Source organism: Caretta caretta, chromosome 9 (genome assembly GCF_965140235.1).
Source record: "Caretta caretta isolate rCarCar2 chromosome 9, rCarCar1.hap1, whole genome shotgun sequence".
NCBI lineage: Eukaryota > Metazoa > Chordata > Testudines > Cheloniidae > Caretta > Caretta caretta.
The window spans coordinates 49,663,522-49,687,490 of NC_134214.1; the positions used below are offsets into that span (position 1 = coordinate 49,663,522).

At 46.5% G+C, this 23,969-nt stretch overlaps 1 protein-coding gene across 3 annotated transcripts in view; it reads right to left on the reverse strand.

Moving 5' to 3' along the window:
- Positions 1–23,969, reverse strand: part of EHHADH (enoyl-CoA hydratase and 3-hydroxyacyl CoA dehydrogenase) — a 49,557-nt gene that overhangs the window by 24,888 nt on the left and 700 nt on the right. For 2 of the 3 annotated variants that reach the window (XM_048863747.2, XM_048863745.2), the window contains exons 2-5: positions 14,243–14,346; positions 12,599–12,774; positions 7,400–7,511; positions 1,730–1,834 (exon numbers count right to left, since the gene is read on the reverse strand). In XM_048863747.2, coding sequence (XP_048719704.2) covers positions 1,730–1,834; positions 7,400–7,511; positions 12,599–12,774; positions 14,243–14,346 — 497 coding nt within the window. The remainder of the gene's footprint in view (positions 1–1,729; positions 1,835–7,399; positions 7,512–12,598; positions 12,775–14,242; positions 14,347–23,969) is intronic. The other variant, XM_048863746.2, reaches the window with a different exon arrangement.

A 23,969-nucleotide genomic window follows, 5' to 3' on the forward strand; every position in this document is an offset into this window, starting at 1 on the left:
CCAGATCCCTTTCTGCAGTACTTCTTCCTATGCAGTCATTTCCCACTTTGTATGTGTGCAACTGATCGTTCCTTCCTAAATGGAGTACTTTGCATTTATCCTTATTGAATTTCATCCTATTTACTTCAGACCATTTCTCCAGTTCGTCCAGATCATTTTGAATTTTAATCCTATCCTCCAAAGCACTTGCAACCCCTCCCAGCTTGGTGTCATCCACAAATGTTATAAGTGTACTTTCTATGCCATTATCTAAATCATTGATGAAGATATTGAACAGAACCAGACCCCGAACCGATCCCTGTGAGACCCCATTCGTTATGGCCTTCCAGCATGACTGTGAACCACTGTTAACTACTCTCTGGGAATGGTTTTCCAACCAGTTTTGCATCCATCTTATAGTAGCTCCATCTAGGTTGCATTTCCCTAGTTTGTTTATGAGAAGGTCATGCAAGACAGTATCAAAAGCTTTACTAAAGTCAAGATATACCACGTCTATTGCTTCCTCTCTATCCACAAGGCTTGTTACCCCGTTAAAGAAAGCTATCAGATTGGTTTGACACAATTTGTTCTTGACAAATCCATGCTGTTACTTAACACCTTATTATCTTCTAGATGTTTGCAAACTGATTGCTTAATTATTTGCTCCATTATCTTCCTGGGTACAGAAGTTAAGCTGATTCGTCTGTAATTCCCTAGGTTGTCCTTATTTCCCTTTTTATAGATTGGCACTATATTTTTCCTTTTCCAATCTTCTGGAATCTCTCTCATCTTCCATGATTTTTCAAAGATAATTGCTAATGGCTCAGATATCTCCTCAGTCAGCTCCTTAAGGATGCATTTCATCAGGCCCTGGTGACTTGAAGACATCTAATTTGTCTAAGTAATTTTTAATTTGTTCTTTCCCATTTTAGCCTCTTCTGATCCTATCTCATTTTCACTTGGATGCTCTTCCCAGAATATGCACCAAAGCAGGACAGTGGTAAAAACATTTCCTGTGTCAGTAAATTTGGCCTAGTGACCTTTAAGTTCTAAATGACCTCTTCATAGGATTGCCATTTCCGGTGTATCTCCCCTCTTCACAACTCAGCCTCTTCTTAGACAATGGCAAAGTAAGAACAGCTGATGGCTAAAGAAATGGAGAAATGGGCATTTAGAGACAGATGTACTGGGTCATTATGCCTGGCTGAGGATTTGCCATTACCGAGAGTTCTTTTAGTGCAGCCAGTATTGATTGTGCAGCCGAGCTGTGCACAGCACCAACAAGCCTGGCTGTCCAAGAATGTACTGTATTTGGAAAGTGTGCTCAGTCCTCTTATAAACCCAGAAAACCACCTGGGGTGGAAGCAGTGCTGTTCCTCGGGGTTGTGGAAGGGTGTATGTTTAGCATGCATGAGCCATAGGGAATCTTTGTTGCTTTAACTGTATTTGTCCCCATCTCTCTGCCTCATCTGAATTTGTTGAGAGCCTTGAGGCTCACCAGTATTTTTGAGTTTTTCAGTCATACTTCAGAAAAATAATTGCTCTCTATTTAAAGCTTGTTTTCTGTGGAATTCAAAACCCAGCAAAGAGGCAGGAGATCGAAACAGTGTTTGGAAAAGAGCAAGGGTGCTCTTTTCACAGCAGGCCTTCTGGTTAGCCTCAGCTGTTCTCCTTCTGGCCCGCTAACCTGACTAGGCTGAGCTGCTCCTCACCAATGGGCTCCTTGTCATTATTACACTTCCTCCCTTACCTGACACTTTGTTTGCCAAGTGGATTGCTGCATTAATTGTGTTTTCTTCCACGATTTCATCAATGATGCCCAGCTTCAGCGCTTCAACAGCCAGCACACGTTTCCCTATAATGAAGAAATAAGGTGGCTTCAGCTTCCTGCTTTCAGAGATTTCATTAAATTCCATTTGATAAAACTTCTGTATTTGGCTGGCCTGAGATATGTTCCCAGTTGGGATGCATTAGTCACACCAGACAGGAACATGCACTGCTAACTAAATCATTAATTGGCTTTGCTCTGGAATGGCAAAAGCAGGTGTGCTGAGATAACACAGAATGGGAAAAAACAAAGGGAAGCTAGCAGTAAAAACTGAAGGCCGGGTACATCCTGTTCTGTCAGTTTTCTCCTATTCTAATTAACTTTGAAGTGTGGTTATACACCTTAAAAAGAAAAGGAGTACTTGTGGCACCTTAGAGACTAACCAATTTATTTGAGCATGAGCTTTCGTGAGCTACAGCTCACTTCATCGGATGCATACCGCAGTTTCCACGGTATGCATCCGATGAAGTGAGCTGTAGCTCACGAAAGCTCATGCTCAAATAAATTGGTTAGTCTCTAAGGTGCCACAAGTACTCCTTTTCTTTTTGCGAATACAGACTAACACGGCTGTTACTCTGAAACCTGTTATACACCTTGTATTTCCCCAGTTGTGCTCTCTCAGCACAGCAGGGTACTGAGGAGCAAAACCCCTTTTCATTTAAAATGTCCCACTGTTGTCACAGCTGTTACTCTGAAACCTAAAGGTTTCCGTAATCTAATGTGTACAGACAAAATGGCAACTCCGTCTTACAAGAAAGAAAATGGTAATAAATATCTAGATAGAGATTACAAAGCCATTCCTTTTGTCCCCCAGTTAGACCACAGCTAATTCCATTCTGCAAGAGATGCATAGGTATGAATGCATGCACACATGAATGTACCATCTAGGGTATGTCTACACTACAAAATTAGGTCGATATTATAGAAGTCAATTTTTAGAAATCAATTTTATACAGTCGATTGCGTATGTCCACACTAAGCGTATTAAGTTGGCGGAGTGCGTCCTCATTACCGCGGCTAGCATTGACGTACGGAGCGGTGCACTGCGGGTAGCTATCCCACAGTTCCCACAGTCTCCGCCGCCCATTGGAATTCTGGGTTAAGCTCCCAATGCCTGATGGGGCAAAAACATTGTCGTGGGTGGTTTTGGGTATCTGTCGTCAATCGCCCCTCCCTTCGTGAAAGCAACAGCAGGCGACAGTTTTGCACCTTTTTTCCGTGCGGACGCCATATTGTTTACAGCAGACGGTGCAGTAGGACTGCTAACCATCGTCATCCACTGCTTCTGCTGCAACTCTGCTCTGCTGCTATTGGAAAAATTCGCTATTGAGACATGTTGTCTGTCATGGGCTCCCGGGTATGTGTGCTCTTCCTCGGGAAATGTGCGCGGTGCTAACAGTCGTTATCCACCGCTTCCGCTGCAACTCTGCTCTCCTGCTCTCATGAATCCAACTCGCAGGTCCTCTCGTCGTTCTCTATAAATATCTATTCTCATGGCATCCGTCGTCAGCCACCGCTTCCGCTGCAACTCTGCTCTCTTGCAGACACCATATCACAGCAAACCTGGAGCCCGCTCAGATCACCGCAGCAGTTATGGGCATTGTAAACACCTCGTGCATTATCCTGCAGTATGTTCAGAACCAGAACCTGCAAAGGCAGGCGATGGAAGTGCGGTGACGAGAGTGATGGGGACATGGACACAGATTTCTCTCAAAAGTACAGGCCCCGGCAATTTGGACATCCTGGTGGCAATGGGGCAGCCTCATGCCATGGAATGCCGATTCTGGGTCTGGGAAACAAGCACAGACTGATGGGACTGCAGAGTGTTGCAGGTCTGGGATGATTCCCAGTGGCTGCGAAACTCTCGCATGCGTAAGGGCACTTTCATGGAACTTTGTGACTTGCTTTCCCCTGCCCTGAAGTGCAAGAATACCAAGATGAGAGCAGCCCTCACAGTTCACAAGCGAGTGGCGATAACCCTCTGGAAGGTTGCAATGCCAGACAGCTACTGGTCAGTTGGGAATCAATTTGGAGTGGGCAAATCTACTGTGGGGGCTGCTGAAATCCAAGTAGCCAACGGAATCACTGAGCTGCTGCTATCAAAGGTAGTGACTCTGGGAAATGTGCAGGTCATAGTGGATGGCTTTGCTGCAATAGGATTCCCTAACTGTGGTGGGGTGATAAACGGAACGCATATCCCTATCTTGGGACCGGACCACGTTGGCAGCCAGTTCGTAAACCGCAAGGGGTACTTTTCAATGGTGCTGCAAATACTGGTGGATCACAAGGGACGTTTCACCGACATCAATGTGGGACGGCTGGGAAAGGTATATGATGCTTGCATCTTCAGGAACTCTGGTCTATCTGAACAGCTGCAGCAAGAGACTTACTTTCCAGACCAGAAAATAACTGTTGAGGATGTTGAAATGCCTATAGTTATCCTTGGGGACCCAGCCTACCCCTTAATGCCATGGCTCATGAAGCCATACACAGGCACCCTGGACAGTAGTCAGGAGCTGTTCAACTATAGGCTGAGCAAATGCAGAATGGTGGTAGAATGTGCATTTTGACATTTAAAAGCACGCTGGTGCAGTTTACTGACTTGGTTAGACCTCAGCGAAACCAATATTCCCATTGTTATTGCTGCTTGCTGTGTGCTCCATGATCTCTGTGAGAGTAAGGGGGAGACGTTTATGGTGGGGTGGGAGGTTGAGACAAGTCGCCTGGCCGCTGATTACGCGCAGCCAGACACCAGGGCGATTAGCACAGCAGGGCGCGCTGCACATCAGAGAAGCTTTGAAAACCAGTTTCATGACTGGCCAGGCTATGGTGTGACAGTTCTGTTTGTTTCTCCTTGATGAAAATCCGCCCCCTTGGTTCACTCTACTTCCCTGTAAGCCAACCGCCCTCCCCCCTCGATCACCGCTTGCAGAGGCAAGAAAATCATTGTTGTTTCAAAATCATGCATTCTTTATTAATTCATCACACAAATAGGGGGATAACTGCCAAGGTAGCCTGGGATGGGTGCGGGAGGAGGGAAGCACCGGGTGAGGTGGTGGATGAGGGGAGGAGGGAAGGACAAGGCCACATTGCACTTCAAAACTTATTGAATGCCAGCCTTCTGTTGCTTGGGCAGTCCTCTGGGGTGGAGTGGTTGGGTGCCCAGAGCTCCTCCCCCCCGCGTTCTTGGGCATCTGGGTGAGGAGGCTATGAAACTTGGGGTGGAGGGCGGGCGGTTACACAGGGGCTGCAGTGGCAGTCTGTGCTCCTGCTGCCTTTCCTGCTGTTCCATCAGATGCCGGAGCATATCAGTTTGATCCCCCAGTAGCCTCAGCATTGCATCCTGCCTCCTCTCATCATGCTGCCACCACCTCTTCTCTTGCTCACACAACCTCTCATCTTGCTCATCCCTCCTGTCCTCACGTTCATTTTCTGCTTTCCTGGATTCTGCCATTGTTTGCCTCCATGCATTCTGCTGAGCTTTTTCAGTGCAGGAGGACTGCATGAGCTCAGAGAACATTTCATCGCGAGTGCATTTTTTTCGCCGCCTTATTTGCACTAGCTTCTGAGACGAAGATGATAGGTGGAGCCTTGAAACATTTGCAGCTGCGGGAGGAAAAAAAGGGAGAGTAGTATTTAAAGAGACACGTTTTAGAGAACAATGCGTAGACTCTTTCATGGTGAACCAAGCTGTTAACATTACATACTACAGGTGCTTTCGGTACAAGGTCGCATTTTACCTCTTATATTGGGGGCCTGCCGGTTTGGTGTGAGAGATCACACACGCGGGGCCGGGCAACAGAATTTGGCTTGCAGGCAGCCATGGTAAGCCACAGTCTTTCAGCTTCTTCAACCTTCATAACATATAGGAATGGTTTCAAACAGCAGCGCCCTCCTTTCCCGTACCAAGCACCCGTTGGGTTGGCAGTTTAAAAGGAGGGGCTGCAGTTTTTGGGTTAACGTGCAGCACAAACCCAAATCCCCCCCCGCTCCTCCCACTACCCATTTCTCTGGGATGATCGCTTCATCCCTCCTCCCACCATATGACTAGTAGCAGGGAAGGTCCCTGCCAGCCGAACGCGAACAGCTCAGCATGAACGGGCCCCCTGTGCCATCCGCGGGGATGATTTCTTTTCAGCCACAGGCAAACAGCCCAGCAAGAACAGCCACCTCTGAATGTCCTCTTAATAATGTCCTTGGAGGATTTCCGCTCCATCCCCAGAGAGGTTAACAGACTTTTCCAGTAGCTGTACTGGCCGCGAATGTATCCCAAGTCTTCAGGGCAAATTAATCATTAAACATGCTTGCTTTTAAACCATGTATTATATTTACAAAGGTACACTCACCAGAGGTGCCTTCTCCGGCTTCATGGTCCGGGAGCCCACCTTGGGAGGGTTGGGAGGGTATTAGCTCCAGGGTGATAAACAGTTCCTGGCTGTCAGGGAGAACGGTTTCTCCGCTTGCCTGTTGTGCGCTATCCTCCTCCTCCTCGTCCCCAAAATCCTCATGACTGTTGCGTGAGACTCCCCCCTTGCAGGTGTCCACGGACAGGTGTGGGGTAATGGTAGCGGCACCCCTTAGAATTGCATGCAGCTCATCATAGAAATGGCATGTCTGGGGCTGTGACCCAGAACGGCAGTTTGCCTCTTTGGTTTTTTGGTAGGTTTGCCTGAGCTCCTTAATTTTCACGCGGCACTCCTGCGTGTCCCTATTATAGCCTCTGTCCATCATGTCCTTGGAAATTTTTTCAAATATTTTGGCATTTCGTCTTTTGGAACGGAGTTCTGATAGCATGGATTCGTCTCCCCATACAGCGATCAGATCCAGTACCTCCCGTTCGGTCCATGCTGGAGCTCTTTTGCGATTCTGGGACTGCATGGTCACCTGTGCTGATGAGCTCTGCATGGTCACCTCTGCTGATGAGCTTGCCATGCTGGCCAAACAGGAAATGAAATTCAAAAGTTCCCGGTGCTTTTCCTGTGTACCTGGCTAGTGCATCTGAGTTGAACGTGCTGTCCAGAGTGGTCACAATGAAGTACTCTGGGATAGCTCCTGGAGGCCAATACTGTCGAATTGCTTCCACACTACCCCAAATTTGAGCCGGCAATGTCAATTTCAGCTCTAATCTCGTCAGGGAGAAGTACAGAAATCGATTTTAAGAGCCCTTTAAGTCGATAAAAATGGCTTCATCGTGTGGACGGGTGCAGGGTTAAATCGATCTAACGCCGCTAAATTCAACCTAAACTCATAGTGTAGACCAGGGCCTAGTGTCACACATAAATATGCCTTGGGAGTGTCTGCACACGTCGTGTCTGTGCATTCACACATATATACAGAGTTTATTCTAACATTCTGGCTTTGTCTAAACCAGGATTTAAAGGTTAATCTGTGTTAGCTAGCTCAGTCTAACATCTTCAAAAACTTAAGTTAAGACAAGGCAAGTTGTTTTGACTCAACCAGATTATCATGTGTTAAAATACAATTTGCATTGTCTGACTAGAGTTTTTGAAGATGTTCAGTAGATTGAGCTAGCTAAAATGATCCCGTGTCACATCTTTCCATCCTATTCTAAACAAAGCCACAGAAATTTACCTGTGGTGATCAGGTCAAGTGCAGCTGGGACCCCAATCAGTCTGGGGAGTCTCTGGGTTCCTCCAGCACCTGGAAGTATCCCAAGGGTGACCTCTGGAAGACCTACCCAGGCCTAGAGCCGAATGAAGGTAAACAGAAGGTCTAATTAAAGAAAGCAATAATTATATACTACATACAGAAGATGCAAGTACAGCAGAATCACAGTCACACCCCATTCCTTCTAACAAACTGCTCTGCGGAGTCCCAGAAAGGTGCAAATTGTGTTTTTCAGCAATTTATAACTGTGCTAGATCTGGATACATTTTAATGGGAAAAGCAAAAGATACCCCCCTGACACCACAAACATCACCTGCTAAGTTTCAGGTTTCTACTTCAAAAGTAGGGAGACACTAGAGCTCTTTCAAAGAAATCATTGAAGAAAAGTTCAACATTGGCAAAACTGCCTATATCCCCCCAACCTAATTCTTGAGAACAGTTTGTTGAAACTTAAAAGAAATCAAACCACTGTTCACATGGTTAAAGTTTAGCAAATTATAAGCAAATGAAAGTAGGTGATTATAATGGACAGAATTTAGCAATATTAACTAGAGATGTGGCCACCTACTCTGCCTATATTTGTAAACTTTCAAAACAACTCTAATGCCACAACAGAGTGGTAGAAACTTGAAATTTGGTCAGGATATAAACTTAGGTCACAAATCTGCCTTCAGTAACTTGGTGAACACCTGTGGTGGTTTGATGATTTATGCAGGTTTAAAAGTGCTGTTTTTTGCTGGGCGCTATTGGCACTCATACATTCATCAGCTGAATGGAAATTCAGGCTTTCAATATTCCATTAGTTTTCTGCATGTGTGCATGAAAAATCTGAGTGGCCTTTTGTTTTCAATGTGTAGGTACATGTAGAATATGATCTGTGAGATTGTGTATGGGATGAAGCATGGCTCCATCATAGGTAGGTATCCCAGTGTGCCACATGCCATCCTCCAGTGCAGCGCCTTCTGGGAACTTTTTGCAATGTGTTGTGGGATAGAAATGACTCACCTAGGGATCTCTGGGAACTAGGAGTCAAGTTCCCAGCATGCACCTTTCTCCATCCCATAATGCCATCCATATGCTAAAATGATTGTGTTTTTTTTATTTCCATAAACCCACGTGGCTCTTTTCGCTGTCCATCATCTCTGACAGAAGCCTGGAGCTTGCAGACCTCTGTGCTATTCTCACGAACGCTGGAAATACAGGACACACGATTCTCGTGTATTTGCAAATCCATAGGAAGTACTGCAACAATGGGGGACATGACAATTTCTTGGAGGATAGTTTGCTGAGGGACATAGTGAAAAACAATTCAAGGCTTTTGGTGGCATTCACAGAGCAGCTGCAGGTGGTGGAGTGCTGCTTCTCGGCCTGAGAAACAAGCACTGGCTGGTGAGATTGCATCATAATGCAGGTTTGGGATGATAAGCAGTGGCTGCAGAACTTTTGATTGTGAAAGGCCAAGTTTCTGGATTCGTGTGCTGAGCTCACCGCAGCCCTCCAGTGTATGGACACCACAATGTGAGCTGCATTGACAGTTGAGAAACAAGTGGCTATCACACTATGGAAGCTTACAATGCTGGATTACTACTGGACAGTGGGAAATCATTTTAGAGTTGGAAAATTCATAGCGGGGGCCATTGTCATGCAAGTGTGTAGGGTCATTAACCATCTCCTGAGATGCAGAACTGTGATTCTGGGCAACGTGCGCAGGACATCATGGATGGATTTGCAGGTTTGGGATTCCTGAACTGAAATGGTATGATAGATTGAACACACATCGCTATTTTGGCACCAGCCCTCCTTAATACAGAATATATCAACAGAAAGGGCTACTTTTCTATAGTTATGGAAGCATTTATGGATCATTGGGGATGCTTCACTGATATCAATGTGGGCTGGTCAGAGAAGATGCATGATACTTGCATCGTTAAGCACACAGGATGGTTCGGAAAGCTGCAAGCAGGGACATTCTTTCCTGACCAGCGAATTACTATTAGTGATGTTGAAATACCAATAGTGATTCTTGGAGACCCAGCCTACTCCTTGCTTCTCTAGCTCTTGAACCCAGACACCTGCTACCTCGACTGCACCAAGGAAAGATTCAACTACCAGCTCAGCAGGTGCAGAACAACAGTTGCATGTGCTTTTGGTAGACTGAAGGGATGCTGACAGTGTTGATTCACATAGTGGCCTTTGGTGTCCTGCATAATATCTGTGAGCCAAAAGGGGAAAAGCTGCTGCCAGGGTGGAGGTGGAGCAGCTGTGAGCAGACTTTGAACAGTCAGACACAATGGCCATTACAAGAGTTCAGTGTGGAGCTATATGGTTGAGGAAGGCTTTGAAAGAGCACTTTAATGGTCACTCACAGTAGTGTTCTGTGCTGGAGTGATCTCTGGGCCTGCAGCTTTGGATGCTACTAAGAAATGTCTAGTGCTTGCTGTACATTTATAACTATTACTGTGTGTTTTACTGAAATCAGGAGTTCTGTGGTGCTGTACATTTACAAGTACTGTATGCTTTGAGTACCATTTCACATTCTGCAATATGTGTTGTGAACAGATAAAGATAGTTTTGTTTAAAAAAATATAGATATTTATTGAGTAGAAAAAACAGTGCAGAAAGACAATGAGCAAAACACAACAGGCAATGCAATACAAACTTTTAACACAGACTAACAGCATGGAACTTTAAAATTGGAAAAGCAGCAAACATACCTGTCCATTTCAGTGCACAAATGTAGTCCCTTGTGGCTACACATATACCAGCTGTGGTTCTCACAGGCCAGTGGATGTAAAGCTGTGGTTTTCCTTGCTGTCCCTAGACAAGAAATGGTAGGGGCAGGGATGCAGTCTGTGATGCCACATGGTATGTTGGGGGGTGTAGGGAGCTGCTAGCATCGAGTTCTCTAAGGACTGCAAAGGGTGGGGAGTCCGTGACTTTTGGATCTGTAGGTCAACTAGGGTCTGCAGCATTTGGGACCGGTAACATGTCCTGCCTAGTCCTCTTCCTTCTCCCCCTCATCAAAGTCAGGCGTTCTCAGGGTGTGGAGGGGGCAAAGGTTGCAAAGGCAGAAGCTGCTGATAAAAACAAGACAGATGTGTCATTGGATTTATGGTCACAACAAAAAGTGGAAGATAAGGACGGGGGGTGGCGTGGGGGGGTTGAAACTAATTCCCATAAAAACTTTTAAAAAGACATGCTTATTGACATGTCAGCTTTGGGACACCTGTGCACAGTACCGCTCTCCAGCCCCAGCCATAGTGGGTATGGCCCACCAGTGGTGAGGGGAGAGGGGTGGAAGGAATTTTGGTTTCATGAAACAATAAAATGTCGGTGCCTATTTCAGTGGGTACAAGCACAGGGCAATGATACTGAGTATTAGGAGAATTTTTTTTACCGGTCGTGATGGTTTTAGCTGATATCTCTCTCCTGAGGGTCACAAAGGCACAGAGAGCACAGCTGCTACTTGTGTCTCACAGCTGCCCAGGTCTGTATGCCACTAGCCTGTTTACTGCAGTGGTGCCAGCCAAACTCATCACAGAGTGGCATGGGAAAGTGTCCCACCATTGAGGAAGAAATAGGGCAGCCAACCCTAGAAACCTTCGGGAGAGGATCACAGAGTATCTCCATGAAAGTTTCATCAAGATTTCCTAGGAGGATGCAGCATACATAAACAAACTGCTTCGCATGATGCCTCCTGCCTAATCCAACAGGGGAATGAAAGCAAATACCAACTCAACCTCTGTTTGTTGTACCTCTACCTGTTCTTGTACACGTAAAATTGAAAAGTTGATACTTGTGTCTTGTGAACTTGGGTATGGGTTGGGTGCCATCTTTAGATTTAAACACCGTAAGAAATAATGCATGCACAAACTTACCAGAGGTTCCTTCCCCTTCATTGGGCTTGTCCATGCTCAGCTGGTGGGACTGGCTAGACTGTGGTGGAGTCATGAACAGGTCCTGGCTCATGGCATGGTTGGATCCTTCCACTGTATCTCCACCCGCCCCACCTCAACTGCTCTTCCTCCACCAGCTCCTCATTGTTCGGGCTCCTCCAAGGTATCCATGGCGGTCTGCGGAGTGCTGATGGGATCTCTATGAAGTATGGCATGCAGCCAGTTGTCAGAGTGGCAGGTTTGCAGCACAACACGAGATCGATAGTTGGTCTCCTTGGCTCTGAGGTACGTCTGGTGCAATTCCTTCGCTTTGGCACTGCTGCTGATCCCTGTTGTACCCCTTTGCCTCATTCCCCAGTGCAAATATTTTTGCAGATGTTCACATTTCTACAGCTGCTCCATAGCTGTGCTTGCACAGCCTCTTCTCCCCACAGTCCCAGGAGATCCAGTATCTCCTGTCTGCTCCAGACAGGAGCAGGTCTAGCGTGTGCAGCCAGCATGGTTGGTTGGGCAGTTGCACGCAACAAGAGAGAGTTATTAGGTGTGCTCATGAGGTGGGCAATCAGGAAAAGGCATTTCAGATATATGTGGGTAGCTTTATAAGGGCTGGGGTGGCTTCTGGTCCCTGTGACCCCTGGGCAGTGGAGTTTGCAACTGTGACCAGAGCAGACACTGTTGCAAGGAATGGGGCATAATGGGACAGCTGCTGGAGGATTGTTAGGATGGACCCATGTCATGCAGTGCATCCACCTCAGTAGGTTGACTGTGGCTCTATGCCATTCAGGGAGGTGGTTTTACTATGTCATCGTAACAGGGTGCTTACGTTGGCTGGAGACAAATTTGCTTGTAATCAGATACACAAATCGGTTGACACAAGGTGACTTAAGTTGACTTAACTTTGTAGTGCAGAGCAGGCCTAGGTCTCACTCTTCCTGTGCACCTGCTTCCCTATTGCCAAGGGCAGTGTAGAGAATGGGAGGAGCTGGGGGTGAAGCTCTTAAGTGGGATCCTCAGCATGCAAATGAGGCATTTGGTTATGAGCTCTTTCCTCTAGCCTTTCTTCTGCTCCCAGGAAAGCCATGCAACAGCACTCTTATTAATTCAGCCTCGGGTTCCCCTGGGCTCCCTGTCCAGATCCTTCCATTTCCCCTTGCATTTAGAGCAGCTCTAAGCACTTTACACTGTGTAGGACCTTGTGTAGGAGGACATACCCTTCTAATACATTTGTTGCCCTTTGTTGGACTCTCGATAGTTAACAGCATGTTACCTGTGCATGTGCAATCCTGTAGTGACAGCCCAATGCCACCTCCAGTCCTCCACCCAATGCCATGCCTTCAATGGCAGCCACCACAGGCTTTTCACTTCTCTCTATTAGATCAATTACTGATGTCAGACTGGGCCTGTCTCCTGCCTGAGCGGAGGAAAACCCTCGAATGTCAGCACCTGAGGAAACACAGAGGAGCTTAACAAGACCATGAAACATCTGCAGGGCAGGAAGTGCTTGTCATTGCTTAGCATGCCCTTCCTTCCAGACAATTAAGCATTAATGCTGACAGACTATGGACTCCTATTCAATCCTGAACTTGAAGGAAAGCAGCCACAATGCACAGATGTGTGAAATAGGTTGGATGTGGTGAAGAAAGCAGTAAAGATAATAAAACCCACTCATTAGCACAGAGGACACCTTGGGGAGAACCCTGATCTCAATCCTCTCTCTGGGCCTAGTCATAAAACCTTAGGGATAGATAAGGCACAACTAACTCCACCATCATTGTGGAGTTAGCACTGAAATTCCCAAAAATGTTTAGTTAAAGAGGAGGTCAGGCTGACAGTATGCAGTCCAGCTCACAGCTGAAGAGCAATATTACCCTCTCTACGAACATCCCAAAGGTTACACCCTCTGGAAGTGAACATGTAAGGGAGCCAGCCACCTACTTCCCCACTGGGTTCTCGCTCCCCACAGGCCCCCAGTGTGTGGGGTCTGCCCCTTCCCCACCTCTTGGGGAGACTCAGTGGTGGCTCATCTGGGGAGAGACCCCTACTGCAGCAGCTGCCACCACTAGACACTTCTACCACAGCCTGAGAGTTTCAGGGATAGCTTCAGGTCTGTACACAGACATAAAGCCACATGGCATAAAATAACATGGCAGCCGTGCATCAGGGAGAAGGTGGGGCTGTCCTGCCACACCCCACCTTCAGCATACAGCAGCTCTCAGTTCTGGCCCTGGATCTGTCCTCAGCCCAACTCCTGGAACCATCAGGGGCTCTCAATGCCAATCAATGTCAGAACTTGAACAGTCTCGATTTGCAGCTCTGTAAAACAGCCCTTTCCATTTCAGGGCAGGTGGCAACACTACGATATGATGAGTTAATAGTTTCTCTTTGCAGGTCATCTTGATGGGGCTACACCTAATTAGCCCTCTGCAGGGAGTGCTTCCCTGAGTTGATCTCAAATCATGATGAGAGTTACCCCTGCAATCACAGGCCACTGTCTGCCTAATTTGGTCTATCTATGAAAAACACTATATTAAAGACACATCTGGTCATTGTTGACTGTTACTGCTAGAACAGTAGTTCTCAAACTTTTGTACTGGTGACCCCTTTCACATAGCAAGCCTCTGAGTGCAACCCCCCTTATAAATTAAAACCATTATAAATGCTGGATGCAAAGCGGGGTTTAGGGTGGAGGCTGACAGCTCGCAACCCCCTGAGGGATCCCGACCCTCAGTTTGAGAACCCCTGTGCTAGAATAACACAAGCATAGTGAGACTACAGATCATGCAGCTACTCTGAAGGACCACAGAATCGTGCACCATGATCCTTGTAATTACTGTGGAAAAATTCTCATAGGAGGTTGGAATAATTATTGACTCAGTATGTGTGTGTATACTAAATAAAGAGAGAATCTTACCTGCACTGAATGTCCCATTTGTCCCACAAATCACAACAGCTTTCACAGCAGGATCTGCATCTGCTTTCTTCACTCCTTGCTCTAAAGCCTGAACAACTGCAGAGCTAAAATAAATCAACAACAATGCTGCCATTGAGCCTGTCAATCAGGACTGCAACCTGGGGGCCCTCTGGAGGCACATGCGATATCTAACCCTGCAACCACCTGGGCTTGGGTAAAGAAACCGAATGGAGAAAAAAGAAAAGGAGTACTAGTGGCACCTTAGAGACTAACCAATTTATTTGAGCATAAGCTTTCGTGAGCTACAGCTCACTTCATCGTAGCATCACTTCATCGTAGCTCACGAAAGCTTATGCTCAAATAAATTGGTTAGTCTCTAAGGTGCCACAAGTACTCCTTTTCTTTTTGCGAATACAGACTAATGCGCCTGCTACTGTGAAGGGAGAAGACAGCCAGAGACTGAAGCCAGCAAGACCAGCTTAAGCAGGGGCCTGTGGATGCTGGTAATGACATCAATATTTTGGACAGTTTTGATGGGGCTTTCTCTCTGTCCTGCTTGGCTGTTTGCGGCAAACCCTCCTTCACAGTCTCCTCATCTCAACCCCACTGCACACATGCCCCCTGACCTTCAATGTCTCCTCCCCTTCCTTGGTCTTTCCATTCAGACAATCTCTTCCCATCAAAACCCCACTCCCAAAAAATAAAAAAATTGTGTAACTCTCATGACACCTGTAGCTATCACATTGTACATTCTGCCTTGAGTGTCTCTTTGGGGTGTTAGTGCTCTGGGGCAGGAAGTGTCTGCTACTATCTGTACAGTGCCTAGCATAAGTGGGCCCTATTCTCAGTGTGTCCCTATGCAATACTGTGATAAACAAGATTAATAATAATCTCAACTCCACCCCGTCTCTCGCCCATGTAGCCAGGCTCCAAACTGAAGGGACATATAAATGGGAAGTAGCCCAGGGCAGCGGATTTAGACTTGCTGCTGGGAAAAACCTGCTGGTGTTAAGTATTAGAAGGGTAGCCGTATTAGTCTGTATCCACAAAAACAACAAGGAGTCCGGTGGCACCTTAAAGACTAACAGATTTATTTGGTCATAAGCTTTTGTGGGTAAAAAACTCCACTTCTTCAGGTGCATGGAGTGAAAATTACAGATACAGGCATAAATATACTGGCACATGAAGAGAAGGGAGTTACCTTGGAGAACCAGTGCTGACAAGGCCAATTCAGTCAGGGTGGATGTGGTCCACCCCCAATAACTGATGTTGGTATTGCTTCCCACAGGGACATGGAGTGGGAGGGCCTGGGTCCTCCTATCATATCCCCTTAAGGGACAAGGCCCAAGTTGAGGTGGAGAACTGAAAATTCCTGGCTTAGTGTCAGGAACAGCCACCTCTACTACCCTGACAGAGAACAAGGGGCTGGAAGTCAGGTGTTCTCCACCACCTGGCCCTCCAAGCATCCATCACACCATCTATGATACCATACTTGTAGCAGGGTGGTCACCCCGCTCCTGCACTGAAGGGGTTAAAACAGCCCTGGGAGAGGGCTTCCCTGGAGAGCCAATAGTAAAAGCAGCCCTGGAGAGGGCTGTGGCTGGGAAAAGCTAGGCTGACTGGGGGAAGCAGCCACAGCTGGCCCTATAAGAGGGCTGAGGGCCAGGAGCTGTAGGAATCTCACTCTAGTCCTGGAGTGGGAAGGGCTAGCTGCCTGGGAGCAAGGTACCTGAGGTGGAGCAGTGCTGGGGAAGGGCAGAGGGAGCTGGGGAGCTCCAGCCTTGTAAAACCCCAGGCTGCAGGCCTTGTTTAAGGCCAAAAGGTACTGGTGCTGCAGAGGGGCAGCCCAGAGATAGGCAAGGGCAGCAGGTCCTAACCCCTTGTCAATGATGAGTGGCCATTACACTGCAGTCTGCCCCAGTGAGCAGAGGCTAGATGATGACTGGCAGTAGTCACTGAAGCAAGGTGGGTTTAGAGGGTTGGGGGTTCCCCTAGGAGGGGAGACCCAGAGTAGGGGTACTGCAGAGGGCAGAACCCCAGGATAAGGGGCACTGGGGTTTGGGAGGAACACGGGGCCAATGGCAGGCAAGACACAGGCCTGCAGAGGGCGTGCCAAAGGCTAGAAAAAGCTAATTCTCAAGACGACCAGCAGGAGGCGCTGCACCAGTGAGTCTTAACATCGCTACAGTACTATATGTATGACCATCAGTAATTAACAAAGGACTACATTGCTAATGGCTCTGAATGCTGAAATCAGATAAGATAATAAAACCAATTTTGCCATGATGCAGGGAAACAGACTAGATGACTCACTAAAGGTTCTTTTCAAAGCATATAATTATATGTATCTGGATATCAAACCTTTCTAATTCAGCCATTTCATCTTCTATGGGATGAATACACATTAAAAAGTTTTTTGGATATGATCAGCAGTTATAACATGCTGAGTGTGCTCAGAAGTGTGGTAAACCAGGAGTTAATCTGCACTGGGGAGAGATTTGTGGGGTTTTATGGAAAAAAGTGTGTGTCACAGGTTACTCCTTCTGTCAAGCCTAAGGAAATCAGTCACTTGAGGCTGATACCAAGGGGCAATTCTACCCTCCATTCCCTGTCTTTCCTATCACAGCCTAACACAGAACTGATTTTTCCCAGGGAATAACTGACACTCTGCTAGTACATAAAATTTCCTTTCCCCTCACTCAGCTTGTAGCTTTCATAAATGGGATCATGTTTTTTTGTTTTTTAAGAATTCTAGCAAGAAAAACAATTTTTACTGAAAGCAGGACAAAGGCCAAGAGGAGCACCTAACTGCACTAGCCTCTCACTCTTGTCAGGTCCAGACAATACACTTGCTCCCATGACAGATGCTGCAGGCCCAATGTATACAAAGTTAGTAACATACATCCTTATTAGAATGTGCTTCCAAAAAACATAACTTACCATGAAGATTCCTATAAGAAGTAATTATAATAATACACAAGAGTTGAAAAATATCAGAGTTGAAAAATGAGCATAAAAGGAATAGAAGTGGCCAGTTATATTTACACATGTATTTCATTACCATGACAGTATATCCATTCAGTTAACAATGGTGTGAAAATTCACTGTACACATTCCTACAACTTTAACCCTTTCAAGATATGCCTAGCTAAGATATGCATGTATTTGTGCAAAGTTTATATAATGAGAAAGACATTCAGAGAGTTCATAAGGGTGCATGCGGTTGACTTTCTGTAGACATATTGGAACGTATATGGTGAATTTTCACTTCACTACTGTTAACTAAATGTATGCCCTGTAAGGTAAGAAAATACTTATGAAGATGACCTTAACATGCGATTCCTACTCCTTTTATACATAGGGTTTTCTTAATTGTAATGATCTTGTCCTGTATTTTATATTATTTCGAGTAGCAATTTCAACTAAGTTAGTTAAGCTTTTTTTAAAAAAAGAACATAAGAAGCCCTGAAGGTTAACTAGGCTTCCTCTTAAAAAAACAAACAAAAAAAGTGCCAAGAACAAAATTTTTCTCTGTCAAACAGGACCGGCTCTAGGCACCAGCAAAGCAAGCACGTGCTTGGGGAGGCACAATGCCAGGGACGGCGTTCCGGCCACCCTTTTTTTTTTTTGCTTGGGCAGTTGCACTCTTGGAGCTTGGGGCAGCAAATTTTTTGCTTGAGGCGGCAAAAAACCTAGAGCCGACTCCGCTGTCAAACACTTAGCGTTCACAAGATAGGCACTCCTCTGCTCAGACTTTAGGAGGTTCATAGAAGAAGGGTTTCCCTTCTGCAAACTACTTAACATACACAGAAAGGGAAGAATGGAAGGTGTGCAAAAGTTTAGCTGTCCTCCAGTGAATCTACTAAGATGTGCAACAACTTTGCTGCATATCTTGCACGACTGTGTATCTAAGGAGGTGCACTGGTGGATTCACAGATGCATAATTTAAGACCACAAAGGACTATTAGATGACATAAGCTCCTATGCACTATGGTAATACAAATAAGAATAATCTAGCTTAGCTCCTGTATATCACATTTCATGCTGGTATCCAACCAAGCCCAATGACTTGTGCTTTGCTCATGCATATCTTCCCCAAAGACAACCAGTCTTGATTTGAAGATATCAAGAGGTGGAGAATCCACCACTTCCTGGGGTAGTTTGTTCCAGTGGTTAATCATCCTCACTATTAAAAAAGGGTGCCTTATTTCCAGTTTGAATTTGTCAAGCTTCAGCTTCCAGCCATTGGTTCTTGTTCTGTCTTTCTCTACGAGATTAAAGAGCCCTTTAGTACCTCGTATTTTCTCCCTGAGAAGGTATCTATGACGTTGTACTCTATATATTTTAGGGAAATATGCTTATGAGTATAAATATGATGTAACTGGAACATGCTTTATGCAAAAAGTCTCTTGTAAGGTATCATTACAAGGGTTATACCTACTGAATATATTCCTCCTATTTGTATGCATGTAACATTCTTGTATCTGAAGCTAGAAATATAAAGTATAACTCTGAGATCCTATTGTAATTATGCAAGTGTGGGCCATTAATGGTGGTTTAGAATCATGATGGCTCCCATTGACTAGGACAGGGGTGGGCAAACTAAGCCCATCAGGGCTTTGGATTCAGTCCGTGGGACTGCCACCCCCGTGGCGTTGCGGGCCCTGCAGCGCTCCAGGAAGCAGCTGGCACCACGTCCCTGTGGCCCCTGAAGGGGGAGAGGGGGGAGAGGGCTCCATGCGATGCCCTCGCCTGCAGGCACTGCCCCTGCCCCCACCCCACAGCTCCCACTGGCCAGGAACTGCAGCCAATGGGAGCTGTGGGGGAGGGGCGGCAGTACCTGCAGCCGAGGGCAGCGTGTGGAACCCTCTGCACCCGCACCCCCACCCCAGGGGCCGCAGGGATGTGGTGCCGGCCGCTTCTGGGAGCGGCATGGGGCCAGGGCAGGCAGGGAGCCCGCCTTAGCCCTGCTGCGTGCTGCTGCCACCCTGGAGCAGCTCCAGGTAAGTGGTGCCAGGCCAGAGCCCGCACTGTGAACCCCTCCTGCACCCTGCACCCCAAACCCCTGAGTCTCCTGAAGCACCGAGCACACTTCTGTGCCCCAATCCCCTGCCCGAGCCCCCTCCCACACCATTCCTGCACCCCAACCCCCTTCCTGCACCTCTCCTGCACCCCAACCCCCTGCCCTGAGCCCCTTCCTGCACACTCCACTCCTTCCTGCACCCCAACCCCTGCCCCAGCCCTACATTCATGGCCCTGCATGCAATTTCCCCACCCAGATGTGGCCCTTGGGCCAAAAAGTTTGCCCACCCCTGGACTAGGACAATTGATTGTAGATGGTTTATTTACCTGCAAACCTTCTTGGGTACGTGAGGGCCAGCCCTAAAAGAATGGTGGCTGGGGTCTCACAGGACATGTGAACAGGTCACCTGATACTGGAATCCATCTTAAACCTGGTACTTTTCCATTTAGAAGGAGGGGTGGAGACCCAGAGACACACAAGATTCCCGCCTTGGGCCAAAGTTATAAAAAGGGGTGGAGCATGACAGAGGAGGCTGCCAGTCATGAGAAGACCTTTAGTTTCCACCTACGATGTCTGCTGGAACTAACAAGAACTGTACCGGGGAAAGGATTGGTCCCAGACTAGGAGGAAGTCTAGTCTGTGAAAAGAGCTTATTGGAACATCTCTGAGGGTGAGATATTACCTGTAATCAGTTTTTTTATGTATTAGGCTTAGACTTGCGTGTTTTTGCTTTATTTTGCTTGGTGACTTACTTTGTTCTGTCTGTTATTACTTAAATCCTACTTTTTATACTTAATAAAATCACTTTTATTTATTAATGAACCCAGAGTAAGTGATTAATACCTTATGGAGCAAACAGCTGTGCATATCTCTCTATCGGTGTTATAGAGGGTGGACAATTTATGAGTTTACCCTGTATAAGCTTTATACGGAGTAAAACTGATTTATTTGGGGTTTGGATCCCATTGAGAACTGGGTATCTGGGTGTTGGAGATAGGTGACCTGCTAAGCAGTTTTTAGTTAAAGTCTGCGGCTTTGGGGGTGTGGACCAGACCTGAGTCTGTGTTGCAGCAGGCTAGCATGTCTGGTTCAACAAGGCAGGGTTCTGGAGTCCTAAGCTGGCAGGAAACAGGCTCAGAGGTAATTCCAGCATGTCAGGTGACAGTCCCAAGGGGGTCTCTGTAACCGAACCCATCACAGTACCTACACACGGTTATCAAGTCACTGCTCAATCTTCTTTCTGATAAACAGATTGAGCTCTTTCAGTGTCACTGTAAGGCATTTTCTCCAGTGCTCAGATAATTTCTGTAGCTCTTTTCTGCACTGTCTCCATTTTATCAACATCCCTTTTCAAATGTGAACACTGTCTACGGTATCCCAGTATCAGTTGGAGAGCTATTCTCTTGTGGATAAGAAGAGTTGGCTCCAATTTTTGCCAGGATGATTTTCTGACAAAGAAATACCCCTTTTTTGCAAAATGGAATTTTTTTTCCATGGGGGGTCAATTAAAATGACAGCTCCCTGCTGCAGGCAGAAAATGAAATTGACAGACACCTGCCGAGGCTCTGGGGCCAAAAAGGCACAGAGCCAGGACACTCAGCCTCCTTGCCTAGCTCTACGGAGTTGGACAGGCACAGAGCTGGGGTACTCAGCTCCTGTGGCTTCAGGGTTGGAAGGAAGGCGAGAGGCTGAGCATGCCAGCTCTCTGGCTCTCAGGCAGCCAGGCAGGAAGGCTCTTGTCAATTAAGTAAAATGGACAAGAGCCTGCCAGGCGGGCAGCTGGGAAAATCCGTTTTGGTTCTCCCAAAACGAAATTTTCCATTAATTTGTTTCCAGCAAAATAATTTGCTTTTTTCGTGTCTCATCCTAATTCAGGACAAATCCCACCCCCCCCAAAAAAACAACCTGTAAAGTATTTTGCAGGAATTTTTTTTTTCTGACCAGCTCTTCTCTTAAAGCTCAGCAAAGAGAAAAAGTCCCCTTTGCTGAAAAGTTCCTGAGCTGCACAGACAAGGGGAGTCTAGGATTCCTGAGCTGAAAGAGCAAGTTGCACTCAGACATCTGATATTTAAAAGACACTGTGGAAAAGTCATCTGTCCATCTCCGTTCTGCTGCAGGGTGGAGTCTCTGTTCTCCTGCAAAGTTCCTGAGCTCTGCATAAGGGAAGAGCCTCTGATATTTCGGAAGAAAACAGTTACAGAGCCCTCTCTCCAGCAAAGCCCAGGTGCCTCTCCCACAATGCCTTTTACATTTTAAGAGGCTACGAACACTTCCCCTGAACTCATAGGAAAGCAGCAGCAGCTACAGAATCAGGCCAGTGAGGGGAAGTGCTGCATCTGAGCAACTTCTACTGACTTCTGCGGGAGTTTGTTGGTATGCGGGAGCTGCAAAATTGGGCCTTGGGGAGCCCTGCTTCTGCCGAATGCACTGCCTTCCAAGCCTCTGACTAGTTACATTTCTTTCTCGTACTCACCTCTAAAACTGATTTATTTATTTGAGAGAGAATGTTTCCTCTGTAGACTTCTCTGACAATCTTGGAATCTTATTATATATATATTCCAAATATTTATCTGTCACTCTGAAGCCTAGAAAACCTGAGTCAATATGAGGCAAAGGAAACAGCTACAAGCATGGTTAAGGGTTCTTTTTGTTTAGAATATCATCTGGTTGAATCATCATAAGGATTCACAGTCTGTTACCACCCAATTAAGTTCTCATCCATTTTCAGCTTTACAAATTGTACCCTTACGACAACCTGCACTTTTACCCAGTACAGAAAAGCTCTAGGCCCCTTTGACATAAAATATAGATCAATAATTCCCTTAATTTTTTACTAAATTGCACCAATTCCATCCCATATAATCGCCCCAACCAACAAACCCACAGTCAAAAGTTGAAACAATCATCCTTTTCCAATCATTTAACACTGATGACTCAACAACCTTTACAGGCACTCAGGAAAAGAGATGGGCTTTATAGTGTGCCCCACAGGCCATCAAGTTTGGGCTGTTTTGAACCAAGGAAGGGGAACAAGTTCCAAAGCCACAGGCACTGCAAAGAGTGCCCTCCCAACAGCACTCATTAATTTGGTAACCATAGTAATAATTTTATTTTAAACTAATATATGCACAAGATCAGTTTAGATCTACATCAACCAACAGATTTGTGTTTCAACAAAAATATTTGCAGATTAAGGGAATCAAAAAAAAAAGTTGGACATCAAAATTAGAATCTGAAAAAGTAGACCTTCTTAAATTCCTTCAAAGTCCTAAACATGTTTAATTTCCAGAATATTATCCATTTTAAAAGTGGGTGGTGGTATTGTGGATATGAAACACATTTATTTTCATCCCTAACAAAGAAAACTGAAACTTCCCTTTGAAAATCTCAGAGAAAAACTTAGTTGACGGTGATGCTCAATTTCTTGTGCTTCTTTAAGCCAGGTTGGGCTCCCTCCTGCTTTACAGAGACTCTAAAAAGTATGTGTGCCATGGGTGCTGGAACTAGGGGTGCTGCAGCACCTCCTGACTTGAAGTGGTTTCCATCATATACAGGGTTTACAGTTTGTTTCAATGGTTCTCAGCACCCCCACTATAAAAATTTGTTCCAGCACCCCTGATGTGTGCTCCTGTTTCTTTTTATCAAAATGGTGAAGGACTGTACACATTTGAGTTAATTTCATGGAGGATTACAGTACCTGTGGTTAGATATTTGGCGGTGTGTGTGTGTGTTCTGCCTGCATGCTGCCCCAGCTCTGTGCAGACAGCCAGCATGGTAGACCTCAAGCGAACTGCCCAATGATCACAAGATCCATTAAGGTACGAAGGCACCAGGCCTGGTTTATTGTCAACAAAGCACGGTAATAGCACCTGTCAGACTCTATGAGGATACTAAGACATCAAGGGAGGCAGGTATCATAGGCTGGAGGAGGCTGAGCCTACCCAAACAGCCACGTGTGGCCTCGCCCCCACTTCCCCTCCTGCTTCCCGTTCTGCAGGCAACTCTTCCTGTGTGCCATGGCCCCAGATGGGGCTGGCACCAGGGCTGCGCTGCCCGGCCTCCCAGCGCTGGGAGGGCTAGGGCTGGGGCTGAGCTGCCTGGCCTCCTGGCACTCCGGGGCTGGGGCTATGCTGCCCGGCCTCTCGGCACTGTGGCAGGGGTGCAGCCAGTAGCTGCAGTGGTAGGGGGACCTCTGGGCTCTGTTGACTGGCACAGAAGGAGTGGAGGCTTGGGCAGAAGGAGCAGGGAGGGGTCTAGCCTCCCCGAGCCAGCGGTTCACCCGCCGCCCACATAAGACATATATGCCCATGACAATGGAGGCAGCTCAGTGAATGGTGAGACTTTCCATTCCCCCCCCTCCCCCCCAGACAAAGATATTCCCTCCAAGATACATCTTTATAACCTGATACAAACAAGTTACGTACTGCCTCTGACATAGTTACTGCCCTGACATGGCTAGTTATCACCCATCACCTTGTACATGTTGGTTCAACTAAAACATCTTTATTGCGTACAGTACTGTTATCCTGACCTTTTCTTTTAAGAGAGCTCAGTGTGTTCCTGTTATCCTTGGGGAATGTTTTTGTACCATCCTTGATATGGGGATGTGTTTGTGTGAGTACTCTATGCTTAGTACTTTTTAGGAATGTGTATTTCTGCAATATCAGCACTGTTTTGCCAGATTCTGTGAGAAGGGCCTGCCTA